The sequence below is a fragment of the Photinus pyralis genome, unplaced genomic scaffold (genome assembly GCF_008802855.1).
Source record: "Photinus pyralis isolate 1611_PpyrPB1 unplaced genomic scaffold, Ppyr1.3 Ppyr1.4_LG8, whole genome shotgun sequence".
Lineage (NCBI taxonomy): Eukaryota > Metazoa > Arthropoda > Insecta > Coleoptera > Lampyridae > Photinus > Photinus pyralis.
Genome location: NW_022170819.1, coordinates 26,970,078 through 26,994,146, shown reverse-complemented (window position 1 = coordinate 26,994,146; position 24,069 = coordinate 26,970,078). Strand labels below are relative to the sequence as shown.

Genomic DNA, 24,069 nt, shown 5'->3' with positions numbered 1-24,069 from the left:
TCCCTATACTTTTCCTAATTATTTTCTTGTAATAGTTGAACCAGTTCCAATGAGATGTCGCCACGTACGTAAATTACATCAAAAGAACATTTTAATTTATGCACTTAATAGCCACGTCCGACTCAATTTTCCTTAAAGGGCAGTTGAAAATGTGCAATTTCATGTTGGATTTGTAGAGCAATTGTACTTCAATGATCCAGTATCTGGAATTGTCTTTTGTGTATGCAATTGGTACATTTGCGCCATCTCTTTGATAATCCAAATACTTTTCCTTATTATTTTCTTGTAATAGTTGAACTAGTTCCAATGAGATGTCGCCACGTACGAAATTACCTTCAAAAGAACATTTTAATTTATGCACTTAATAGCCACGTCCCACTCAATTTTCCTTAAAGAGCAGTTGAAAATGGTGCAATTTCATGTAGGATTTGTAGAGCAGTCAAAAGTTACAGACTAGAAACCAATTTCGAAAAAAAATTCAAAGGGCTGTAACTTTTGAACTACTAGCCCAATCTTAAAACTGTTTGAAATTATGGATTCTACAGGCCAAATTCTATAAGAAAATGTTTTTTCCCGGTCGATCTCAGACAATTTTTGTTGCGGGCCTCAAAAAAAGGCAGTGATTAACCTTCCTTTTTTACCAAAAATAGACTACACCAAAATTTCTCAGGAAAACACTTTCTCTTATTAATTTTTATTAATATTATTAATAAGACACCCTGGACATATTCCCAGGTTGACTTGACCTGCGACAGGTAGAATTGACAGGTGCACCTGTAGGTGTGTACTTACCTGCTTCAACTCATCAGAAAGGTTAAAAAAAAGGGACACAGGATACCTTTAATAACATGAATAAGCGCGTAAATAAAAATTACAGCTTAAACAGATCATTTATTAGCAATCAAGACATAAATAATAAATGGTTTGGATTATAGGTCAAAGTATAGCACTGTACATATATATAAAAATATAAACGTTGATATATTTACATGTCATTAAGATTACTAAGTAACCTGTTACAACTAAACCATAAAATACAGACCATGCATTAAAGCAATCCATTTAAATGAATAATGAACTACTAAAAAATGGAATATTACTAACTATACAACGCAAAATCTCTCAAATCAATTCAAAATGCAATAGCGCAATTAAAAAACGAAACTATTGCATAACTGCTCTCTTCTTTGTATTTTGTACTAATTCTAATTATGAAAACATACAGTATTCACATATTGAATACTCTGAAACTCTTGAAACGAACAAACAAATTTATGCTTAAGTATCTTAATTTTCTAGTAAACGAATTACTCGTTACGTATGCAAATTTTAGTTGGAACACCCTGTATGGGAGCTACGCTCAATCGGATTCGCTGTCCGATATAACGATAGTCTGGTCCATGATTCGTTGGCTACGTCTTCTGGTACTTCCGGTTCGGGATTTGGAGGTTGCACTAGAACATAATTCTGATGTAGAGGTTTCTTCTTCCTCAGAGTTACTGTAAGCAAATTGAGGCCTACTACTATTTTGAAATACAAATGCATTTTCTTTTATACAGTTTTGAGCAGGGCCAGTATTGTAGGACCATTGACTTAACTCATGCGTTTGATTGCAGCTCACACGCCATTCTCATTAATAAACTAGTGCATATATACAATTTTTGATCAAAAAAGTGCTTGCTTTATAAAATCGATTTCAAACTGTGCGTGTTAATATCGAATTCGAAATGCAACTTTTTCCCAACGAGATTTTGTGCCCAAGAGGAAATTAATGCCAGGAATTATTTTTAGTTTCTTCTCTTCTCTAATAGCATTTTTAATTAATAAAACCTGTGCTATACCAGTACAATCTTTATTTTCGAATGAACACTGGGATTGCATTGATTTTGCCAAGGAAAAAAGCGAACTTTCAAATTCTTTTATAAAACAAGAAAAAGGAGGGTTTTTGTCTGTTCCATAGATTTTCAAAAAGTTTAGTTTATCTGAACGTTGATGCACTTTTAGCCAAGAAAATTGGCAATACATACTCAAAATATGATGCATTGCGTAACGTCTTTTGAAAACTTCGCAAACTACGGTTTGCGCCCAAGCATTCACTTGACTCTGTACGTGATGCAGATGATCCATTGAAGTTTTGGACCCTGTTCAAAATGAGTATTAAAAGATTAATTTGCAATTGTTACTCAACAATTTCATGAAATTTAAAAAAGTCAAATCTTACCCAAAACGAATATTGCCTGCTAACGATTAACGACTCATTTGTTGCATCATAAGCATCTTTTTAGTAATTAATGTTAAACAATACATACCTAGTTTTCTGTCGCAATGACGTTCTGTTACAATGATCCCTCTTCCTGTAAAACATTTTATAATTTAAACAGTGCAAATTCCAGACGTTTCCCACGGTCCGTGGACTAAACAGTTGCCTCACTTTCAAACAGCCAATAAAATGCGCTGTCAATTGTGACGTACTTGAGCCTGCCACCACGCAATTATCTTCATGTACTATGTGCATTTGGTAATAATTCTAATACCAAAAAGAGTTAATTTTTGTAATCATTACAGCTCGCATATTTGTGTTTATTACTGTAATGATATTTTAAGCAACAATCAGTAGTTTATTTCTTGGACGTTTCCACAGTGGCCAGTGCATACGTACGATCGTTGACGTTTGCTATACGTTTAAGTACGAATAAATCCATTAGTTTTACTTATGGAATGGAAAGATTTATAATTTAATATTAGATACATAATTATCTTGGGTCGTGCACTTACCTAAAAGGAACAGCAATAGCACTTTTCAAGTAATCTTTGGATTTATGGATTGGACTTATAGGCAGAGCTGGGCAGAATACTTTCAAAAAGTATTTGAATACTAAATACTTTTACGTCCAGCACAAGCGAATACTAGATACAGATACATTGAAAAGTATTCAAATACTTAAAAAAAATAAGTATTCAAACACTTTAGAATGTATTCGAATACTTTCAAAAGTATTTTAATACTATCAAAGGTATTCGAATACTATAAAAATATAAATATAAAAATACTTTGAAAAGTATTCGAATACAGTAAAAAGTATTCGAATACTTGTCACTCAAATACATTAAACATTTAAAATAGTATACTACAGTGGCGGATTTAGGATTTGGTCTAGGGAGGGGCGCATACAATTTTTAAAGTGAATATATTAAAAAAAACATTTATACGTTTAAAAATAGGACATTTTTGGCATAATACATAATATACATATTGAACAAATACCCAACTAAATCTTTATACACTAAGAAAAGAACAAACCAGAAAAAGGCTAAATGACAAAGTTGCGAGTTTTCTTTTTGTCGACGCAAATCGATTTTTTTCTACTTCCCACGATATTTGTCCAATATAGGTATCCTTATACGATTAGGACATTGTGCGCAGGTACACCATCTTGCTAAAACCAACAGTTTCCAACTTGTGTTTTCTTTTGTGTGCCGTACATCGTTTTATTCGTAGGAAAAAATGCTACTCGATATAGTATCTATTTTTTTTTACGAGCCATATACAAAAATAAAGTTGATAATGTGATCTCTTCTAAATGAAACGTCTCAATGTCTCTTGTAAAACTCAATAAGTGACAATGAGAAAATGATCTGCTCAAATAACATCAGAAAAGAATAAAACGAAATCAACAAATTTCTTGCCTCTATAATTTGACCATCTTCGATGGTTTCCTCATCTGGGACACAGTGTATAGCTGCACTTCACCCAAAAGTTGTGCTAACGACGGGTTATCCGTACTCTTTTATCAATTAAAATGTTATCATCTGCAGCTCTGCCAGAAGAGCATTAGGTATTAATATATTTTGTTTAAATTTAATAATTTTTTTGACTAAAACGATTTTTTAAGTCAGTTATTAAATGATTAAGAATTGGAATATGTAAGTCTTTTCCAATAGTCACTAGGTGACCACTGTCTAGGAGGGGGCGGTCGCCCCCTGCGCCCCCCCTTTAAATCCGCGCCTGGTATACTAGGTAAAAGGCTTAATACTACTTAAAAAATCAAGTTATACTTTGTATGGGGTTACCTTTTTTTATATTTCTATTGTTATATACAAATTTAAGGGGAGTAAAAGCGTATTATTATTATATTATTATATAGGAGGTACCTACCAGGACCTTTCTTATACCAGTTATATATCCTTAAGAATACGTGTACCAGTTTTCAAAGCGATCGTAAGTCGTGCACATGATACGTACGCCTTTCTGAAATTAATCCTAGCGATTTTGAAACATTTCCCTATAGAATTTGGCCCGTAGAATCCATAATTTACCACAGTTCCAAGATTGGGCTACTAGTTCAAAAGTTTTTTCGAAATTTGTTTTTTGTCCATAACTATTTATTGAGAGGTCTAATCGAAAACGTACGAATTGTTTTGGATTCTACGCACCAAAATTAATAAGAAAAAGTGTTTTCCCCAGAAATTTTGGTGTAGTCGATTTTTGGTAAAAAAGGAAGGTTATACACTGCCTTTTTTTGAGGCCCGAGAAAAAAATTGTCTCAGATCGACCCGGAAAAAAAATTTTCTTATAGAATGTGGCCTGTAGAATCCATAATTTCAACAGTTCCAAGATTGGGCTACTAGTTCAAAAGTTACAGCCCTTTGAATTTTCTTTCGAAATTGGTTTCTAGTCTATAACTTTTTATTGAGAAGTCTGATTGAAAAAGTACGAATTGTTTTGGATTCTACGCACCAAAATTAATAAGAAAAAGTGTTTTCCCGAGAAAAAAAGATGCAGATACTATTCAAATACTATGCGAAGTATTCGAATACTAAATATTTGTGAAAGTATTTGAGTTACAAATACAAATACTGCTTCCATAAAAGTATTTAATTACAAAGTATTTGAATACTTTAAAGGTAGCTCTGCTTATAGGTAAACAATAATTCAATATCTTGACTAATAAAGACGCGGCAAATGAGGGTGAGAGACACATACAATACACCTGTGCAAGATGGCTGTGGTACAAACGTCAAGCGTACAGACACGTCAAAAACTTTGACAGGCTAGGGTACGACACAAGCGGTAAGTACCCCTCCCGCTCTACGCCCACAAACTGCACCAAGTGAGACAACCGTTTAGTATACGAACAGTGCATGTACCTTGGATTTAATGACATCCTGGTTAAATTAACCACGGGCTGCTTTTGAATACGTCTTTTTCCTTTCATCGCAGAGTCGGAATGCACTCTTCGTCTCACAAGGGATGATCCATTTGAAGATGTTTCCGACGAAATAGATTGGACGGACATATTGTCGTCGTCTTCGTGAAAACTTCCAATCTGTTTCAAGAACAACATAATTTACATAATATAAGATTTATGCTGCCTGTACTGAAAAGTCACAGTGACAAGCACTATAACTACTAACTAACTAACTAAGAGGAGTCTCAATGCCATACACCTCAACCACAAAACCTCCCCAGGTATGAAAGAATGCACCTGCTCATTTCCAATACCTACCTCCTCTCCTTAGGATGGGTTCACACCGTGCATATGTTTCCGTTTTTCCGTTGGCCAATCAGAAGACAGTAAAGTTTTAAATTGCACTTCGGCCGTTTATGACGGAAAAGTTTGTTGATTAATAAATCATTTAAACAAAATATACAGCACTGTTTCTTAAACATTTCTGGTTTTCTGCCTAAGGGTCAACTTTAGCGAAAATATGCTAACTACACTTAGGAAATTCTCTTCTCTTTAATTTTGCTCTCCATATATTTTTTCGAAAAATGCATTGTTTTGAAGATATCTGCGAAAAACTGTTTGTGGCGACCATCTTGGGAAGATGGTAGCAGGTTATTTCCAGATAAAAATCACCAATGACAGGCCTACTACAATTCCTCTGAAAATAACCGTTCATTGTACTGCACCTGCACCTATGCTTACACTCTACCACAACAAATTAAAAAGCATTACAATATGAATTGTGTTATACCTTACGAGAATTGCGCATTGTACGTTGACGACTGGACCTCACGCGCCTTTTTTTCCTTTTAACAGAATTTGATATGCGGGAAGAAATCGACTTTCTGACCCGAGGCGTCGAATCGTCCTTCGCTGTACCTACAAGATACGGAATAAGTAGTGCCACGTGGAGGACTTAAAAAATTACCTTCGTTTCGCATCTCGTTTTCCTTATTGTTCGTTAATAACAAATTTTGCCTCCACATTTTCACGTAGGCCTTGTTCGATGTATATGCCGCATTTACTGTATTCGTACTCGAGGTATCGGATGCGGAAGTTTCATCTCTGATAGACAAAATTTACAATTATCTATAAGGCAGCAAGTAATCTTTTATTAAAAACGCCCCTCTATTCTTTGTGTTAGCAGTAAGACTTTAGATTTTTCATATTGGGTAGCCACCTTTACCTATTTGGATGGTTTTTCGTAAAACCAATCTGAGAACGTTTGTCAGTAACTTTACTAATTGGTTATAAAACATGCGTAATTAAGACTGCCATTACTCACTATCTTAAAACCCTTGCACTCATTTGTGTACAGGGTGCCCTCTATTACTAAAGGTCACAGGCCATATCTATGGAACCGTTAATTTTGCATCATTTTGATGCAGCATCTATTGCATGAGAAGTGGGGAAAGGGAACATCTCTTTAAGGAGTTGAATGTAACTTCGAGTTAGTTTAACTGGACAATGTAATCAGATTTTACAATGATAGTCTCTTTAGTAAATGTGAAGAGTGGTAGAGGGCGTGGTTGAACTTTTAACATAAACTTTGCAGGTTTCCAAATGAAACCTTATAATTCTCATATGACAATCAGAATCAAATAACTTGAAAAAGTGAAAATATCATTGAAAATCGTATTTTGATGCCTGCTTCCTAAGCAGAGATGTGGCGAAAATACACACATTCACAAATTTAAATTTCAACATTTATATTCATTGAAGTTGGCTTTGAAACAAAAAACATAACAAGCGGTAACGGTAAATAATAATTAAAATTAACGCTCACTACAAGTTTTTATATTATGAGCAACTAATAAATTATTCAAACTTTAAATATAAATTAAATACTAAAAGAAACAATAATTATGACTATCGTAAATGTTCAACCATCTGCCATCATTTTCGATACAAAGACGAAGTCTCAGGCGAGTAGTTTTTTCCGTGGGGTTGTTTCTTATGTTTCAAAACCGACTTTTAAATTTGTGAATGTGTGTTTTCACCATATCCCTGCTTAGGAAACAGTAATCAAATTGCGGTTTTCACTGAGATTTGACCTATTTCACTATTTATTATGCATGCATTTTGTTGGCTATATTTTAGGAACAAATTGTTCAACCATAAATCGCACGCCCTCTAGCGGCAAACGTAGAAAATAATTTCCAACGATTTCTCCTAGCCTCTTTTGTTAACCCAAGCTGTGCAATTAACGACCCCTTATATATGGCCTGTGACCTTTATTAATAGGACACCATGTCCCCATATCCTTGATCAGTCAGCTGTTTCAAATATTGTCAAACAACAGGGCGTTAACGTTTTACTTTCTCATTAGGGTATTTTTGAGGTATAAAATTTCTACTTTAGGTAAATCAAATAGCATTACTCTCATGTTTAATTAACTTTTGGGTGTCGAGTGTAATTTATAAGCAACTTTTTGCTCTGTGACAGAATAGTGCGTTTATTTGGTTATCATTAATGTAACATAGCGCCGTGTAAGTACACATTAAAGTCACTAGATAATAGGAAAGTACCGCAATCATCCGTCATTTTTGGGCAAATTTTCTGCCAACTTCAAAAAATTGACAAATAAAATCTGAATAGCTGTCATTTTTTATAACCTAACTTCATAGTACTGTCATGTTTTATAAAAATATATACAGATATCTTCAAACAGGTGCAACAATCCCTAACATTAAAGTTACTAGAATCTGGTAACTTCCGCCATTTTTGGGCGAAAATCATGCGTTCTCTCTCTAACGCTTTTCTATATTTAGTGACTTTAGTACACACATACAACAACACATACCTAATTGTCTGTCGCAATGGCGTTTTGTTACCGTGATCCTTCTTTCTGTAACAAATTTTATAATTTTAATAGTGCAAATCCCACACGTACCCCGCATCTGATGACATCCTGCCTACATTAGCCACCGACCGTTTTTGAATATGTCCTTTTCCCTGCGGCGTTGAATCTGGTTTTGTCCGACGGTCACGTTGAAGGCTCCTCATTAATAATTCACAGATTAATAATTACAAATAATAAAAGTATGAATTATTTTTGTTACTTCCTAGTAGCTTTATACAATAAAATTTCACTATGCACTTTAGATTTATGACTTACGAGGTCTTCTGCGATGTTTGGGATCTTTCTATTGTAGTCGAGGAGTCAGTCGAATCCGTTGTAGAAATGTCTGCTTCACTATGTTCCGAACGTCTTAAAAAAATATAATATTTCGTTATAAATTATACGAAAATATTTAAGTACCTTCTTGTCTTTGTTAACGACTTTTTCGTTTTTCTGCCTTGATCCCTGCGAAACAAATTTTGTTATTTATGTATGTCGCTAGCTTGTGACACATACTCCGAATCGGATGATGTTTCTAACACGATGTTCTTTTCAACCCTCTGCAAACTTCGTCTCACAAGGGAGGATGCATTTGAAGGTGTATCGGACGAAACGGATTGGTTGGACATATCGTCGTCTTCGTGAAGACTTCCAATCTGTTTTAGACAACATAATTTACATATAGGTATATGAAATTTAATATTCCCAGAAATGATTAACTAAAGCTCCCAAAAAAAAAACCTGTATATCTAGTTGCATTATGTCAATTTATTTTTATTTGTTATACACTTTATAACTTTATTCCATTAAAAATGGTAACTTGTGCTTTGTCAATCACATGTCGTTCGCTTATATTACACCCTTCTACCAAATATAGCGCACAATAATTTTTGGAGTTCTTTTAAGAAGCGAAAGTCATTTTTGTGTCACTACAACTATAACTATTCATGGCAACACTATTGACATGTCAAAGCCACATGTGGCATTTTTGACAATAAATCAATAAAAATAAATATAATTAACAAATTCAATTACTGAAATACCTTCCAGAACAGCTCCACTGCACTTATAATGGCCGAATGTAACTGCTTATACACAATAGATCAAAAAGTATTACAATATGAATTGTTTTATACCTTAGGGGAATTGTCCTCTATTATCGTGTGCAATATTGTCTCGTCACCGTCACTTTGCGAATGTTCGTGACTGATGGATCTTGTCCGTCTAGTTTTTCTTTTACCAGAATTTGATGTGCTAGCCTGACTCATCGAATCGTCTTTCGCTTTACCTACAAGTGACGGAATGAGTAGTCAGTGGAGGAATGAAAAAGTTACCTTCGTTTCCTATCACATTTTCCATATGGCTGCTTGACAAATTCCCCTGCGGCATGTTCACGTGGACATTTACCGTATTCTGATAGTCACTCGCGGATGTGAAAATTCCTCTGTGTGGTTGACTGTAGACAAAATTTACAATTAGCTATCGGGCAGCAAGTAATCTTTTATTAAAAATGTCCCCCTGTATTCTATGCGAACACTCGTAAGGGGTTGCATGGAAGCATTGGGCGTAAAGGGTCATCTTTTCCATTCCAAACCACACACAGGGGAGCTCACGCTCGCAGAGCTCTCCTAGATCTCAAGTTCGCTCCTCCTATTCATTGGCCCGTATGAATAAAAGTAAGCAAATGCTTATACTTGCAAAATTCAAAGTAAATACTCCTAAGTGCTCCTTCGCACTAGGCGACTTAGCAGCGCTTCTAAGCAGAAGGACAGGACGCAGTGCAGCGCTGCTAAACCATGCTAAACAGACCAGTATGAAGGGGCAGTTACGAGTATTCACTTTGAATTTTGCAAGTACAAGCATTTGCTTACTTTTATTCATACGGGCCATTGTGTTAGCAATAAGACTAGATTTTTCGTATTGGGTCTTTGGATTTTTACCTATTCAGCAAATTGCTCACTCTGCTCACTCGGTAGTTTCTTAAAACCTATCTGAGAACGTGTTTAGCAGTAACTTCACTAATTGCTTACAAGACGTGCGTAACTAACAACTTTGTTGTGAATACCCAGGAGCTAATAATATTCAGTAATGGATAAAAGTATATCTATGAATTTGGCGGGAAAGTATTTTTCATAGTTTTAAAGGTAACACACCTGTAATTACCGCTTCTGAAGAGAAAGTTAATTATTTTGCAAGCCAAATCCTCTTCGTCCTGTGTATTAATATTTAAAAAAACCGTTGGAATAAATTTAATACGAGATCCGCTCTCCTAACCTAAAACGTGCACAAATTTGTGTACATACAGTCAGCTGTTTCAAATACCGGGTGACCGAAAATGATTGCGGAGTTTGAATATACAATGCTCCGGCAAAACCAAACTATAAACTTGGTAACATACCAAATATCATTTAATTAACAGCAGTGGTGGATCATAACTTAACAATCATCACAATTAATTAAAGAAAATTATAATTTTCAAATTAGGCCAACTCGAACAAATACAGTGAGTTGTGAACAGTGCAATTACACCACAAAAATAGGAAATACATAGGTACGTCATTCTTTAACAAATTCCGCTTTTAATAACTTTCTATCACTGCTATTTGTGTAATTACGCGACAATTAAGCGTGCGCATAAAGCGTCACCTATTAACACACACATGAAGGATGTTCCGAGCGTTCTGTGCGATTAGGTATGCCACGAATATGTAGTAACAAAAATTTAAATGTTCATTTATTAGGACACACTGAAAAACACCGATTGTTTAAAATTGTGGTCAGTGTAATTGTGACAAAAATAGTAAATCCGTTTTAAAGCATAATCGACGTAAGGGAATGTAAATAAAATAAATTGTGATCTTTATTTGTAATTAGAAAATTAATTTAATCGCGTGTTCAAGCTAATTCAAGCCTAGAGGTCTTAAGAAAAACGCCTTTCAGGTAGAATAAGATTAAGGGGTTATATTTTCAAGTCTCAAAACGGGAGAATAAACTCAATTCACTTTAAAATTAGTACAATTGCACTTAAGAGGTGCACTCCTGCCGATAGATGGCGAAAGACCATTGAATAAGCACCTTATTCAATGATATCACCTAAATTTTAAGCATAACAAATAAGTCTTTTACGAATGAGTAAAAAGTTTTTGAATATTGCAATCGAAAAAGTAAAGTCTGACAGGTATTAAAGGATTTACATGCAAATCGATAACAAAATAACCGATAAATCGAAATCCAAAGTTTAACGATAATTGATTTTTGTTTGTCCAAAGAGCGACAATCTTTACTTTAATACCTTCGCAACGATAAGAGTGAAGTGAATTGCACACTTTGAGATTTGTATATGCGATTCTTTTTGAAAATTTGAGAAGGACTACAAAGTATCGTTTTAGTATAAAGTAAATAAAGACATCTATCAATGACAAGTAGAAGTACCAAGAGTAGCGCGAGCAACAATATTTCAAATCATGTGATATTCTACTGTTTCGCCATCGGAATTAAGAAGCTAAGCTTGCTATTTTTGGCTACTAAATTAAATTCAGAAGTTTAATAATGATTTATATGACTTCTACTATAAAATAAAGTGAAAATTAATTCACTCGATGATTAGAACATCCCCCCTTTATCGTCTTGAAATAACTATTTATGGATTAAAATAAAATTGAGTAGTTAAAAAGCAAAGCTAAAGCTCAACCAAAACCAATAATTGCATACTAAGAATGCTTAATAATTTATGGTAAGCAACTTTCGGCTGTGATACAATATAGTGTGTTTATTTGGTATTAATAATGCAACCTAGCGCTGTGTAAGTACATAATCACAACAACACATACCTAATTTTCTGTTGCAATGACGTTGTGTTACCACAATCCTTCTTCCTGTAAAAACATTTTGTAATTTTATAATTGCAAATCTCACACGTACCCGAAATCTGATGAGATCCTACTTAAATTGACCACCAGCTGCTTTCGATTACGCCTTTTTCCATCCAGCACAGAATCTGTCCGATCTGTTCGATGATCACATGGAAAGCGGCTTATCAAAATACAATACAAAACTAATTAATAATTCACAGATACCGAGGTCGCTTAGCGAAAACATATTTACCGGCCAGATACAAGCTGCTCCCCGAGACCCTCATCGTATTTATGTGTTCCCCTACAAATCATGACTTAAGTTCATGTACTTTAATTTTACTAAAGTGCACTTGCATGTCTTGCAGAACCCAGTGCAACAGCCTATTGTGATCCACACTGGCTCCCACTTCTTGTTGTCGATTTTCCAACCAAAATCGCTTGGGCTTGGAACCACAGGTTGCCTCTGATCGCTTGTAATCCAAATGCTTTCTTGAAATATGATCGATAGAGTCCTAAAAAAGTAAAAATCGTCAACTTAGTTCTGAATAAATTTCGTGGCTCGGCATATGCGACTACACCTGTATAGTCAAAATAGTTTACTTGAATTATAAGACTTAGAAGTGTCACTTTACAAATTCATGCATATTTATTTTTACCTGGGCAGCGAGGCCGTTTCTCCAGAGATGGGTTCTTACTACAGAACGTTTTCATCCTGTCTTCGTTGACAAACTCATACAATGCAGCTTTAAATCTCTGTTAGCTGGAAGCTATGAGATGTGCTCAATATTTGAAATATACAGGAAGGTTTCAGTGACATCGTTAGCGTGGAAAACTGGTGGAGCCTGCGACTTTCGGTCTCCTAGGACTGAACAAAGGCATTAATGATATAGAGCCTATAGTCGACGATGTAACTGAAGCCTTCCTGTATATAGGACATTATCCATTTGCAACTTATGATTCCAAGTCCAAGTGCCTTTGGTTGGAAAATTAACAAGAAGTGGGAGCCAGTGTGGATCACAATACGTTAAGTGCTACTGCACTGGACTCTGCAAGATATGCGGACGATGAGTGCACAGCATTTTGCGAGTGTGTTGACTGTATGTCATTTTTACGCTTACTCAACTTCCGATTTACATCAGCAACCGAAAGTGTATGGTACCATGCTAAAGATCCACAAAATTGTAATAAAGGAAAAATTTGTAAAATTCAAATTTCCGAGAAATATGACAAAATGTCAATTTTCAAGAGTTCGAACCCTTATAAAAACGGTACCCACAAGTGGTATCCCATTAGGAATTGTTTGTTAGGGTCTCGGGAAGTTTCATACAAAAGTTTGTGCTTGTATCCGGCTGGTAAATATAATCTAAAAATTTTACATTAAGCAACCTCACTAAGGGTAATTACAACACAAAGATTTCTATTGCTTTTGTCACTGTACAAAAAATATTTACAGAATAAATAGGTACGTTTAATTATCATCATCTGAAATGGTAAAATTAACTCAAAAACTACACTCAAATTAAAATTTTTGACTTTCAGTCAAGTTTATAAAATAATTACGCCAATTAATGTGCATGAAAGCATTTACAGAAAATTTTAAATTACTACAACTCGTTTACTGAATTCTTCAAGAGTACCTCATAGTTTTTCTCAGCGACAATCGCGTTCTTTCCGGACGTTTCCTGAAACAAGCCTTTAGTTTTTCGTATGTACAGAAGGTGGGGCCACATACTCAAAGTCCGACGAACTATCCGACATGACAAGCGCTTGCCATTTTTGTACTTGTGAAGGTTGTTCTGTACGGAAACTTGCGTCTGATTTCGGATCTTTGTCTGAATTATCGCCCGAACTTCCCGAAAAGATGATAAATTAAAAAAAATTCAAATCAATTTTTAACTGATGCTCCCCCTCCCCTTATAGAAACTTAAATATTAAAAGCAAACTTTGCTTGTTTAATTTACAGTATAAAAAAAGCTTACAAATAATAGAAGTATAAGTGTAATTATTTTACGTTAGCACAAGTACCTCAGCTTGTTTCCCGAACGTCTTTGTGATTTCCTAGTGGGGCGCTTGCTACAAAAAAAAATTTCTTTAACACCCATGCACGTTAGGTCTTTCACTTACGAGGTGAGAGTCTTCTGCGATATTAGCGAACTGTCGATTATACTTAAGGAGTGGTTCGAGTCCGTTGTAGATATTTCTGCTGTATCATTTACCGAAAATCTTAAAAGAGTTACTTCATTAAAAATTATACGAAAATATTTAAGTACCTTCTTGTCTTCTTTAATGCCTTTTTTTTCCTATGATGGCCCCTGCAACACAAATTTTTTACTTATGTACGTCGATAGCTCGTTGACACATACTCGGAGTCCGATGACGTTTCCGATATGATGACCTTCTGAGGTCTCCGCGAACTTCGTCTTACGAGAGAAGAGCCGTTTGAAGGTGCTTCTGATGAGACAGATTGGATGGACATATTGTCGTCTTCGTGAAAACTTCCCATCTGTTTAAAGACAAAAAAAATTAATTTTGGTGATTGAAGAACTATTTAAAAAAATAGTCAGCTACGCACAGGACCCCTCCCCCCCCCCACTCTTAAATTTGCTTGTTTCCCAAATACTCTTCCCTCTTCCTCGGATGAATTTTCAAGTCCATAGGCTGACTGGAAGTACTCGAGACCCCACATCTAAATAGTCGTAGGAATGAGAAATTTTGCACAATTTTACAGGGTGTCCTAAGAATAAAGGTCACAGGCCATATAATTATTATGACTGATATAAGTAAAAACGGCTGCCATTTTGAATTGTTTAAATGGCCAGTTTTTATATAAAACAGTACCTTTATAGAAGTATTCATAACTTAAGTTTCATGCTTGTATCATCATCTGAAATATACTCGCCATTATCTACCCCTCTATTAATCATCTAAACTAAATGAATGTTTAAGCAGTTCAATTACTCTGAAAATAGTCGTTCCAAAGTACAGTACTTACCTGCACTTGTAATGGCCGAATATGACTGCAAAGTGCTTATACTCTACTACACAATAGATCAAAATTACAATATGAATTGCTTTATACCTTAGGAGAATTGTCCTCGATTATCGTGTGCAATATTGTCTCGTCACTGTCACTGTGCATTGTATGATGAAGGCTAGACCTCGTCCGTCTTTTTTTCCTTTTAACAGAATTTGAAACGCCGGTAAAAAGCGACTTTCTGACCTGATTCGTCGTCTCTTTTTTGCTCGTTTGTTCGTCTCGTATATCATTTTCCTTATCGCTCCTTAACAAATTTTGCTTCCACATGTTCACGTAGGCGTTGTTCGATATATGTGCCCCATTCACCCTATTCTGATCTGTTGCCGGTGTTGGCAAGCAGCCGTTCACTTTTTGGGAAAGTTCCACGTTCGCGTCGGTAGTTACACTTTCATCCGTTGGTTTCGGAAATGTGGAAGTATTAGGCAATATGTTATCAACACGTACATTACTCAATATGACTACTCGATTTGATTTTGCCTGGATTAAATTATTATTGTTATTCGTGGGGATGTCTTTTAAAATTGGTTCCAGATTTGATTCGTTTATTGAATGCCTTGGTCTCATCTCGGATGCTGCGGTTTCTTCCCTGTTTGTGTCTAATACCTGTAGCAGGGGTGAATTTTCGATAGTCGGTTCCACAGTTTCTCTCTCCAGATCTGCCAATATTTCACTCAATTTATGCACAAACTTTTGCATGTTACGTTTCGCAAACTTGTCAGATAGTTCCTTGAAAAGCGAAAGATTAGTACACAAAATTAACCATGTCAGACCAATTACATCGATAATCAGTTGTGCTTGATCAATGAGCTCTCGTACGACGACGGCGTCTTTTAAAACGGGATCGAGATGAAGCAACATCTTCACGTATAAAGGCACGCACTTATCGTCGGGTCTGGGAGCGATCTTTTCGCACACGGCAAACGCTAGATTTTTGTGAATATTATTGAAACCCTAAAAGATCAAATCGTACGATCGAAACGCGAACGAAAAGCAATATCTCACCACCGGTTTCTGGATGCTCGTAATTGCCGCTATGAAACTTAAAGCGCTGTCGATGTCGACGTCGGCGAGCGGACTCGTACGGGGCGCATTGCCTAAACTCGTTAGGATCGGTATAACCGCCTTTTCGAGCAACTCATCGCCGTCGCCCACAAATCGCGCAAAGAAAACTAGGGCGTTGGCAAGCAATTGTTGTAACTTCTGATCGTGTTTTTCTGAAAAGTTTCTTTACTGTTTAGGGAAATTATAAATTTAACCCAAATGTAGATAAATTAAATATTAAATTGCTATAACGTAGTGATCACCAATTTCTTTGGCAAAAAACTGATACGATCTAAAGCGTACTGTACACGGCACGTAAGAAGGCGAAAGATCACGCACTATTCTTATTCCATTAATTGAAACTATTAGTGTGCAATGGAGCCAGTTGGCTAAAGTCATCTACGCTGTAGCCTTCTTATGTGCCGGTACCAGTAACTAATAGGTGATGATCACCAATCTGCTAATAATTTGCCAATTTGTAGAATCATTATTAGTTCACTATCAATGCATCATTAAGAAATGGCCAATAGATTGAAAGGTTTATTGTGCGTCCCTAACCAAAGAACCATACCTTTGTTTCTATTGGATATTACTTAATGATCTAATGATAGTGAACTAATGATAATGATTGTATAAACCCACCATTAATATTTTTGGGTGGGTTCCTAAAAAGTGTTTCATGCGTCACAATTTAATTGTTAAGGGGGGATTCCAGTAGATTCTTGTTTGAAATTGAAGTATGAAAAGTTGCATAACTATTTTCTTGTGTGGCAATCGCTGAAACCTATATCAGCCGTATGGGCGGCGAAATAAAGATAAAATTTTAATTACCTACCCTTCTATCTGCTTGCATATTTCACATGAAGGTCAATATTGCCATTAATACAACATAGGATGGTTATACATGGTGATTTATATCAAAGTTTAAATAGAACCCCCTGTATATTATTGCATACATATTTCGATTCCTTAGGATCAATGGTAGTGTGACTTTATGTATTACACATGATATCTAAAATGAGCTTAGCCACAATTTGTAATTTTTCCAAAAAGTAGCTGTCAAGTAAAAATTGAATATCGCAATTATCATAAATCTTAGAAGGCCATGATTGCAGTGTTACTAGTCTGGAAATGACAAAGTTTACCTTTGTTTGTGTGAAAAGTTCTATGATAACTGCGATATTCAATTTTTCGAAAAAGTACGAATTGTTTTGGATTCTACGCACCAAAATTAATAAGAAAAAGTGTTTTCCTGAGAAATTTTGGTGTAGTCGATTTTTGGTAAAAAGGAAGGTTAATCACTGCCTTTTTTTGAGATCGGAAAAGAAATTGTCTGAGATCGACCGGGAAAAAACATTTTCCTATAGAATTTGGCTCGTAGAATCCATAATTTCAAACAGTTTGAAGATTGGGCTACTAGCTCAAAAGTTACAGCCATTTGAATTTTTTTTCGAAATTTGTTTTTTGTCCATAACTATTTATTGAGAAGTCTACGAAAAAGTACAAATTGTTTTGGATTCTACGCACCAAAATTAATAAGAAAATGTGTTTTCCCGAGAAATTTGGAGTAGTAGATTTTTGTATAGTATTCAAATACTATACGAAGTATTCGAATACTAAATATTTGTGAGAGTTACAAAAACAAATACTGCTTCCATAAAAGTATTTAATTACAAAGTATTTGAATACTTTAAAGAATTTGAATACTAAAAAGTATTTACAAAATCGAATACATACTGCCCAGCTCTGGCAATAGTGGACAAAATAAAATGAACACCCTGTATAGAGGGTGGTCCGTATGAAAAATGTAGTGTAGGGTCCTATAGCAAAAACCAATCAGCCTGTATAAAAACTATATCGCAATTTTAGAAACGCCCACTAGCGACCAAACGATTACAGATAGCTGAATTCTGTTTGCACCGGTGACTTTCTCTTTAAAATTGAGCCCCAGGCATTTCAATTGGTCTATTTTTAAGTACCTATTAATGTACAACTGGAATCCCCCCTTAAATAAATTACGAGGTTTAATAACGTGCATACCAGTGAGAGGATTTAACCACTTTAGAATGAGGCGAGATATCAACGTTGGAGAGACAGCAATCCCATGTCTTACCAGCTCACACAAGGCCATTCCGGACTGCTCCCTTAACTCCTGATTCTGCAAAAGAAAGCTTTCTAAACCAACCCAATACATTTTCTTGTACGAACCTCATCATCCAGCATGTCCAACAAAATTTCAATAATACTCTCATAACCCGACATGTCAATGTCGCTCGTATCAACGTCGTCCTTTGCGGTATTGGTGAATAGTCTTCTTGTTCCGTTCAACCGACGTTTGCTTACAGTGTCCGACATTACCGTATTCTCGGCTACGTCATTAAAAATCTCCGTACCATACTTACGAAGGACGTCTGAGAAGGCGGCAATCGCGATAAATAACGACGCCTTATCGTACTCCGGCATTAGTCGATAGGAAATGATCTGCAAACAATTTTTACCAAGTCGCTCTTTGAAAATCCTATCCCTTACAGGCAAGCATATCCTCTTTAAATTCTCCTGTGCAAGTTGTTTATCCAACAGGCAATAAAGCGCAATGCACTTGAACGCCTTCGAGTACACCTCCATATCGCCATTGGATAAAAGAGGGCGTATAAATTCATCCTTACAGCTACGAAGCGAGGCCGTTAAGACGGTCAACTTGGGATTTGACAAGAGGCCGATTAGAATATTCAAGCATTTGCAAAGAGTTTCCGGATCGTTCCGCGGATTACGTTCCATTTTCTGGGAAGTCATGGCGCTGTTGATTTCCTCAACTTGTCGATTCAGCTCGATCAGTTGCTTTTTAACAACGGACGCGCGATCGTAATCGGCATTCGCGACCGCCTCATCGCGCTCGTCGATCAATACGTTTATTTTTACTCTCAGCTCGGCCAACTGGAAACCGAAGTTACAACGATTGCGGCAATTAGAAAAGTCGCGATCACCTGAAACTGGGTTTGGTAAACGGTCTTCGGCGAGGGGAGTTGTTCCGTTAACGGTTCGTGAATGTCGGAGACGATATGGCAAATTTGGATAGTAAAGCTATCCATGGCAGGATTAATCTTCTGCATGATGAAGATTATCTCGGTAATCACGCAACCGTTAAATTTTCCATCCGATAGCATGTAAATGAGCAACTTCTGTATTGTTTGCCTACCCACCTGCCATAACAATTGTTCATTATTAGTTAGTAATTCATCCTAATAGAATTGGGGGGGTTTGGTAAATGTTCCGACTACTCTCCGCCTCAGGGGGGTTAACCACGATTGGATATTTTCGTAAAAAAAACATCCAATCACATGCCTTAACAACATTGTTAGCTGACAACATACTATATCGGCTGATAAAAGTAGTTTTTCTCTCGGTTTTTCTACTTTGAAATGAGAAATTCTCCTATGAAGGGCGCCTAATTTTATGCAATCAAAATAACTTCTTAAAACAAATAAAGATCTGGCTGTCATATTTGTTACTTTGACAGTAACTTCCGTATGCTAATTTTCATTTGTGTGCGATGCGTAGTCAATTGAAGAATAGATTTTGTCATGTAAAAGTAGACATAGGGAAAACAATACACATAAATCCCCATGTCTACTTCTGAAAGCACTGTAGATGATACAATAATCAGCCTCATGCTACACTGCCCTCTTACCTCATCACTCAAGTCGTACTCCTTAACGATCTTAAGAAGTTGGCACAAAATTTGTTGGTACTCCAAGTACTGCCACTCCATTAACTGTTTCCTTTTAGTTTCATTGTAATATCTACAAGAAAATTTTAACTAAGTTTTTAAAACGCATAAGGTATATAACTTTTCAATGAAAGTACAAAAATGTGTCAATTCTGGCATAATTTCGCTTAAGTGCTCCTCATTATCATCGGACTCCCTCAAAAATCCCGCCAGAATACACCAAAATAGCGCAGTTTCGCTACTCAATCGCTCAATGGGAATCAATTTATTTTCGTCAATAGGTAAATGCTCCAATAGGGACAACGATTTCGATCTAAAAAAATCCAATAACATACATCCGCACTCGAAACTTATCAACAACGTACTTAAAGAAAACTTCCAGAACCTTTCTAGAAATGACTTCCGTCTTTTTCAAGTCCTCTTCGTAGGCATCTAACTTTAAACCCTTCAACAGCAACAAATAATCGTCGTTATAGACGTTTAACCACTTCGGCAAGGTATCCTCCAAAAAGAATTTCTTCACTGAAGAATTTGACTCCGTAAAACCGCTGTCTAGCACCAACTGCCGATTGGAAATCGTAATCATTTTAGGGCCAACTAACGAGCACTTCCGAAACGCCGCCAAACGAACGTTAGGGTCAGAATCTCGAACTCGCTCCACAATTTTCGGTATGATCGACGGAATTAACGCTATCGACTCGACGACTTCCCTCCGCACCTTTAAAACCGTCGATTAAAACCTACCGGTCGTTTAATCCCGGACGCGTACCTGCGCGCTACTTTCGTATAGGCGGTGTAAAAATGCTTGGATCACCGGACAGTCGGGATTGTCCGGTTGCTGAAGACGGGCTAAAACTTTCACCGCTTGCAGTCGTACGTTCGGTTTGACGTCCTGCAAACAGAGGCTGCGTATAAACGAGTAAGCGCGCTTAATTAAACAGTACAATGATACGTTCGAGCATAGCGGTCTGAATTAAATTTGCAATATCCATGTCAATCTGTGCATCGTCTCCTAACTGTCGCAGGAGCAGATTTATGAACTGGCAACACCTGTAACGAGCCGACATTTGCTCCAAATTTTGATACTAAAAATAAAAAGTGAAAGCAACGACTTAAAAACCTCAAGTTCTGTGAAACCTGTAAAACGTTGTTGACCACTGCATTTAAAAATGGATGCATTTCGACATCTTGATCGGAATCCTCGCTTGAATCCTCGCTTAAATCCTCTCCCGGTTTTTTCAGCGTGCTGTTCACTAAAGTGGTAACAAACGATGATAAAAACTCAACGGACCTTTCGGCGTGAATATTTTTTTGTTTAATTTCCATTCCAAATAATAATTCCGTGCATCTCATAAACTCACATTCAAAATCATCGAAAGAGCTCTAAAATAATTAAAGGTTAGGACAGTAACCAACTTCTTTTGGGTGTTACCTCGTTGTATAATTTAATTAATACATGCCGATATTTTTGATGACACGAGGAACTTTGTTGAATTTTGTGAAGTATATCGGCAAACTTTTTTCTTAGCATTTTTTAGATAAAATATCAACAATCAACAATGGATATAAATTTTAAAATAACTGACAACTTTTAAAATCGGGCATCTTCAGTGCTACCAACCACAAATCACACTGTGACCAACATGGTATCGCACAGCAGCTGGTGATTAAACTAAACTCTTTTCTCACAGAAAAATGTTTTCGGAACACACCGTGATTAGAGGATTACCGATTAGACCATTAGTTTTGTTTAATTAGCTACCATTTTATTTCACTTTCACTTGATTGAAACATTGTACCAGGTACTTATTCCAAAAAGGCGAGGGCTGAATTTCCCGAACCATTTTCTTAGGATTATCTGGCCTTACACACCCTTTCCCTTACAAACACAATGCTTATTTTCAATTCGGTCCATTGTTTTTTTCTGGTCATCTAAAGAAAAGTTCTGTTGAGGCCTAATTTTATCATTGTCCCTGTATACTAGAACAGTAGCAATCCCGACTGTAGACACAGAATGGGCCATTAGACACTTTCAAAATAGAGCACTCATTTAAATGATAACCTTGTGATAACATGAATATTTTAATTTCTATTTTTAATATCCCATCCAAATTGTCGGTTATCAACTCGACAAACAGACGTGTTACTTAATTAGTCTTAATTACTTAAGGAATAATGGCTTCGGCCAATATCGTTGTCGTGGGTTCTTGCATGATCGACTTCACCAGGTATCTACCTTAACTCCCAGTCTGTGTGTTCCAAAACATATTTTTTCATCAGTTATTGCCCACGCCTGCCCAAGGAGGGAGAAACGATCCACGGTACCCAATTTAAAACAGCATTCGGCGGAAAAGGCGGCAATCAATGCGTCGCCGCTGCAAAACTGGGAGGAAAAACTGCATTAGTAGCTCGAGTAAGTCCTTTACGATTATCTTACGCATTAATGAAGCCGTAGAGTAACATTTCAGCTCGGTGATGATACTTGGGGCGGGCAATACGTTACAAATCTGAAAGATCTCAATGTGGACAGCAGTTTTGTGAAGATTTCGGCTAATGTCTCGAGCGGAATTGCTCAAATCAATGTGGATGAGTCTGGTGCTAATCAAATTGTTATCATTGCTGGTGCAAATTCATACTTGAACGAAGCAGACGTCGAAAATGCAAAGGAGATAATCACGGAGGCTGCTGTGGTATTGTGTCAATTGGAAACAAAGTGGGAGGTTGCTGTTAAAACTTTGGAGCTGTGCAAAGGGGTACGATAAATGCAAACTAGGAACAATATTTCGATTACTTTTACAGATTTCCATCTTAAATGGTGCACCTGCCGTTTCCAAATGCGACGATCGTTTATTTTCATTACCGACAATATTTTGTGTCAACGAGCATGAGGCTTCAATTTTTGCCGGTGTACCTGTTCGCAATCTGAGGTAACGAGATGAAACTGAAATGGTGTTTATGACAGAATTATTTCAGTGATGCGAAAGTCGCAATCAAAATTCTATTAGGGAAGGGTTGCAATACTGTAGTACTAACGATGGGTTCTCAGGGGAGCTGCCTGGCATCTAAGAAATCGCCTGATCCAATACATGTTCCTAGTAGGGCCGTGCAGTGTACGGATTCGACAGGCGCTGGAGATAGCTTTATTGGTACTTTGGCATACCTATTGGCCAATCGCAATGATATCAGTTTAGAGAAATGTGTTGAAATTTCAAATTATGTCGCTGCCGATAGTGTTACAAGACTAGGTACCCAATCCAGTTTTGCAGGTCCAGAAATTCTCAAACAGTACTTCAATTCATATTTGGGTGCATGACCAGTAGTTATATTTTGTGTTGTTTGTACTTAACTTTATTGTTGTGTGAATTACATTTTGACCGAACTTCTGAATTATTTATTATAAAAAAAGTCTAATCTTGGTCTTCCTTCTCGTTTTGTCTGTATCTTTGCTTGCCACACTGTTTACTTTTCTAGATGTCTTAAGTACTTGCTTTGAATTTCCTTCTGCTTGTATATCTTCCCTCACAGTTTAGTGTACTAAGGGTTCTATTGGTTGTAGGTATTGTTTGTATCTTGCTCTCTTTTGTGTTTGATAAGGTTGCTATGAAACATGATGCAATGACTGCAGTCGTTCTTACACTGTGACCTTTTGGTCTATTGTGCTACCCTTCAAGAATAGGTTTTTGATATGGTGAACCTTTTGTTATTTGTAGTGCCAGCTACATAAGTCCATAAGGTTACATCTTTTAACATTATTAAAACATAACCATGGTTTATAAACAAAAGCCATTCAAGTATCGTTGCTATATAAATAACGTCGATGTTTTGTTTAATGTGTTTAGGTGTTAAGCATAAATTTTTAGCATTGCTTGTCAAGTGGGATTTCATCTCTTCCACTTTTTTGGATTTTATTGCTATAGTTTTTGCTAAATACTTGTTATCAGTCAGCTATTAAGGCTACCACTGCACTTTTGGTGTGAATTTTTGATTAAATTTCTGCGTTATTTAAAAAAAAATGCAACATCGCCCAAGGGATCTGGTGAAGTTGTGACCTTCATTAAATATTTAGTGTGCACTTATAATTCATTTTTAAAATAGCAGTTGTCCTACTATATTACCCTGTGGAACATCTTATAGGAGATTATCTACCAAATTGATGCATTAATTATCATCCATCCTGAACAATTTTGAATTGACCGCAAATAGCAAAAACAATTATAAATTGTGCACAACTCTTGTGCAGATAAAGCACATTTTTTTAACTGAAATAGCTTTTGTTTTGCCATCACCAATGCATATATTTCTTGCAGATGTCTCAATCGCCCTTTGTGAGTACCTCTTCC

At 36.2% G+C, this 24,069-nt stretch overlaps 2 protein-coding genes across 7 annotated transcripts; one reads left to right on the top strand and one right to left on the bottom strand.

Moving 5' to 3' along the window:
* Positions 1-965: 965 nt before the first annotated feature.
* On the bottom strand, positions 966-21,318 carry LOC116178001 (condensin complex subunit 3). 6 transcript variants are annotated; one of them, XM_031497223.1, is made up of 36 exons: positions 21,162-21,318; positions 20,867-21,112; positions 20,674-20,814; positions 20,499-20,621; positions 20,095-20,447; positions 19,851-20,042; positions 19,691-19,802; positions 18,987-19,202; positions 18,532-18,936; positions 18,211-18,483; positions 18,043-18,160; positions 15,964-16,175; positions 15,739-15,912; positions 15,004-15,687; positions 14,288-14,427; positions 14,195-14,236; positions 14,049-14,147; positions 13,950-13,997; positions 13,657-13,773; positions 13,562-13,606; positions 11,992-12,102; positions 11,901-11,945; positions 9,405-9,526; positions 9,207-9,358; positions 9,114-9,155; positions 8,587-8,726; positions 8,491-8,535; positions 8,347-8,439; positions 8,122-8,226; positions 8,032-8,076; positions 6,157-6,293; positions 5,980-6,107; positions 5,149-5,327; positions 2,310-2,354; positions 2,028-2,141; positions 966-1,499 (listed from the first exon to the last, which is right to left on the bottom strand). In XM_031497223.1, the coding sequence occupies exons 1-36, from the start codon at positions 21,258-21,260 to the stop codon at positions 1,361-1,363; spliced, it is 5,481 nt and encodes a 1,826-aa protein (XP_031353083.1). In that variant the 5' UTR covers positions 21,261-21,318; the 3' UTR covers positions 966-1,360. The 6 variants fall into 6 exon arrangements, with proteins under 6 accessions (XP_031353083.1, XP_031353082.1, XP_031353085.1 ...); XM_031497222.1 differs by having other exon boundaries at positions 967-1,499; positions 8,122-8,229; XM_031497225.1 differs by having other exon boundaries at positions 968-1,454; positions 8,122-8,229.
* Positions 21,319-21,710: 392 nt separating this feature from the next.
* On the top strand, positions 21,711-23,151 carry LOC116178002 (ribokinase-like). Its single transcript, XM_031497228.1, has 5 exons — positions 21,711-21,957; positions 22,010-22,142; positions 22,198-22,482; positions 22,529-22,656; positions 22,703-23,151. The coding sequence occupies exons 1-5, from the start codon at positions 21,905-21,907 to the stop codon at positions 23,040-23,042; spliced, it is 939 nt and encodes a 312-aa protein (XP_031353088.1). The 5' UTR covers positions 21,711-21,904; the 3' UTR covers positions 23,043-23,151.
* The last annotated feature ends 918 nt before the right edge of the window (positions 23,152-24,069 follow it).